This window comes from Elephas maximus, chromosome 8 (assembly GCF_024166365.1).
Source record: "Elephas maximus indicus isolate mEleMax1 chromosome 8, mEleMax1 primary haplotype, whole genome shotgun sequence".
In the NCBI taxonomy this organism is placed as follows: domain Eukaryota; kingdom Metazoa; phylum Chordata; class Mammalia; order Proboscidea; family Elephantidae; genus Elephas; species Elephas maximus.
In genome coordinates, this window is record NC_064826.1 from 5,656,810 (window position 1) to 5,660,123 (window position 3,314).

The 3,314-nt window shown below is 39.6% G+C and overlaps 1 protein-coding gene across 1 annotated transcript; it reads right to left on the reverse strand.

The window, feature by feature from the left end:
* On the reverse strand, nt 1–933 carry LOC126081690 (olfactory receptor 2A5-like). The gene has a single exon (XM_049893691.1). The coding sequence runs from the start codon at nt 931–933 to the stop codon at nt 1–3; it is 933 nt and encodes a 310-aa protein (XP_049749648.1).
* Between the last annotated feature and the right edge of the window lie 2,381 nt (nt 934–3,314).

The following is a 3,314-nucleotide window of genomic DNA, read 5'->3' on the forward strand; positions in this document are numbered from 1 at the left end:
TCACTTGGCCCTCTGCTTCTGCAGTGCTCTGTAGAAGGCGCTCTTCACCTGAGCATTCCTCAGGCTGTAGATGAGGGGATTCAGCAAGGGGTTGAAGAGCCCATAAAACAGGGACAGGATTTTCTGTTGCTCCTCTCGTTGATTAGAGTCTGGGGCCATATAAACCACCATGGCTATGCCAAAGAAGAACCCAACCACACAGAGGTGGGAGGAGCAGGTGAAAAAGGCCTTCCTACGGCCCTCCCCTGACTGGATTCTCAAGATAGCCAAGAGGATGTGTGTGTAAGAAACCAGCATTAAGCAAAGTGGCACAACTAAGAGAAACACACAGGCAGTAAAGATGACAACTTCATTAATCCAAGTGTCAGCACAGGCCAGCTTGAGAACTGATAGGATTTCACAGAAGAGGTGGTTCACTCCCCGAGGCCCAGAAAACGGCAGCCTTAGAAGGAGAATTACATGTACTAGGGCCACGACAAACCCAAATGCCCAGGAAGCAATGGCCAGGGCAGTGCACACCCTCCAGCTCATGATTACAGTGTACTGGAGGGGGTGGCAGATGGCTACGTACCTATCATAAGACATCACCACCAAAATCAGACACTCCGTGTGAGCAAAATTCAGATACAAAAATGTCTGCATTATGCATGGGGTAAAGGATATGAGTTTTTTCTGATTCCCTAGGTTTGCCAGCATCTTGGGGACACTGTTGGAAGCATAGGAGATATCAATGACAGCCAAGTGTGACAGGAAGAAGTACATGGGAGTGTGCAGTCTGGAGTTCAGCCAAATGAGCCCCAAGATCATTCCATTTGCCAGCAGGCTGAAGGCGTAGAACAGGGAGAAGATCCAGAAGAGGAACACTTCCATCTCTGCATGGAGCTGGAGTCCCAACAAGATAAATTCTGTGACCCGTGTTTGGTTGCCCCTCATTCCTTCAGGACAATCTGTCAAGGACAGAAGTGTGATAGAAAGGTCAGATCTGGGAAATCAATGAAAATTAGAGTAATTTATCTAAAAATGAGTTCAGAGAGGTTGCATGCTTCTGCCTACATCATGCCTTTCCCTTCTTACCTTCAGTTTATATTATTATTGTGAAATAAATTCAATCTTTCTGAAAGTGTCAAGAATTTTACACAGGGCTCCCATACACCTTCATGCAGATTCAGCAAACATTGACATCTTTTTCTTATGTATCATTCTCTTTTACATATTATTATTTTTTCTGACCTATTTGAGAGTAAGCTGTAGGCATGATTCCCATTTATCCTTAAGTTCCTCATGTTCCCCCACAAATAAGGACATTCATTAACCTTGTTACTATTGTTAAGTGCCTTGGAGTTGGTTCTGACTCATACAGATACTACAAGACAGAGTAGAACTGCCCCATAGTGTTATTCACTAACCTAATCAAAATATAATTGTCAAAATCAATATTTAATATTTACGTGATTCTCTTTTCTAACCTACAGTATTCTCCTACCAACCTCCCTAGCCTGGGACCCAATATAAGAGTACCTTTAATCATGTTTTATGTGGAATGATTACTCAGTTTTTCTTTGCCTTTCATTGTATTGATATTTTTGATGAGTATAGAGCGGTTGTTTTGTTGAATGTCCTTCATATTGAGATTGTCCAATGTTGTTTCATGTTTTGATTCAGATAATACATTTTCTGCGGGAAAAAAAAAATCAGTATCCTCCTCAGCACATTCCATTAATAGATGCATGATCTTAATTTGTCTCATTACTGTTGATGCCAACTTGGATCGATTGGTTAAAGTAACAGTTCCAATATAAAATTTTTATTTTTCCTTAGTGAAATTTCTGGGGACACCCGTTAAAATTGCTATATAAATTCCTTGTTCCTCATAAAACTTTCTGCCATGAGTTTTAGTATCTTTAGATTTTCTTGCTTAATTCAATTGCTGGTACTAATGGTTACAAAATTTTCTGACTCTATCTTTTTTTTTCTTTTAGTTTGGCAATTACACTATGAGAAAAGACTTCATCTATCTATTGTGTGTCTGTCTCTATCTGTCCTATCATCTATCCATTTCTAGTCATCCATCCGTCATCCATCTATTTACCTGGCTACTTACCTATTAGTATGGGCTTTTTTTTATTGTTATTAAATGGGTAATTATCTATTACTGTCATTATTTTGATGCTTAAGTTGTTCTAGATTTGGTTCAGTTGGCTTCTGTGCCTATTTAAACATGTTCCCATACATTTCTTTTTTAAATACGTTTTTTAATTATACTAGATATGTGTAACAAAACATTTGTCATTTCAACAATCTTCACATGTGCAGTTCAGTGACATTAAATATGTTTATCATGTTCCCATAATTAAGTACTTCCTCACTTCTTTCTGTATAACTAGATGTTTCAGGATTATCTTATACATTCCCTACTTTAGCCATGGAATCACCCATTTCTCCAGAAAACTCTGGTTCTTTTTCTAGGATAATCACATTTAAAAAACAATATCTAAGGGACAGACAGGAGGGAGGGAGGGGAAAGGAAGACACAATGATTAGGGGACAATCCTGGGTTATCTGGGTGATCCCTAAATCCAATGGCAGGTGTCCTTATAAAAGAAAGACAGAGGGAGATTTGAAATGGACAGATGAGAAGGCACACAGATAAGGTGCAGAGAGTGATTTGAAATTGCTGGCCTTGGCAATTGGAGTGATGTAGCCATTAGCCAAGGAAAGCCAACCCCCGCCAGAAGCTGGAAGATGCAAGGAACCAACTCTCACCTAGAGCCCCGGAGGAAGCGCAACCCTTCCAGATTTCTACTAGTGGCCTCCAGGTCTGTGAGGAATGAATGTATATTGTTTGCAGTCACCAGGTTTGTGGTAATTTGTTACAGCAGCCCTAGGAAACTAGCACCGTATTTGTACCTGCTTTGAACTGATGCTTAGAAGAAGACAATTTCCGGGTGATGGCTCTATGGAGCAATGTCTTCACGTGAAGGTAAAATAACCAAAAAAGAAGCTTTGTGGACACATATGACAGTGTTTCAAACTTTTCAAAATCATGATGGATTAGATGGGCAGTAGCTTTTTATAAACAATGCCTCAGATGAGACGGAGAGAAAAAGTCTTACATTCTTTCATTCTCATAAATATAATTGCATTTGGAAGGATTCTATATAAACGTGCATTGAGTTTGTAACCTTAATTTTTGCTACAATTACAGGATGTTCCTATAGTGTACAAAGTGGGGGATAGCAACATCAGTCTTGCAAAATTTTGCTTACTCGCGCTGAATGCAATAAGCAATGTCTGAAACACATTTAATCTCCAAC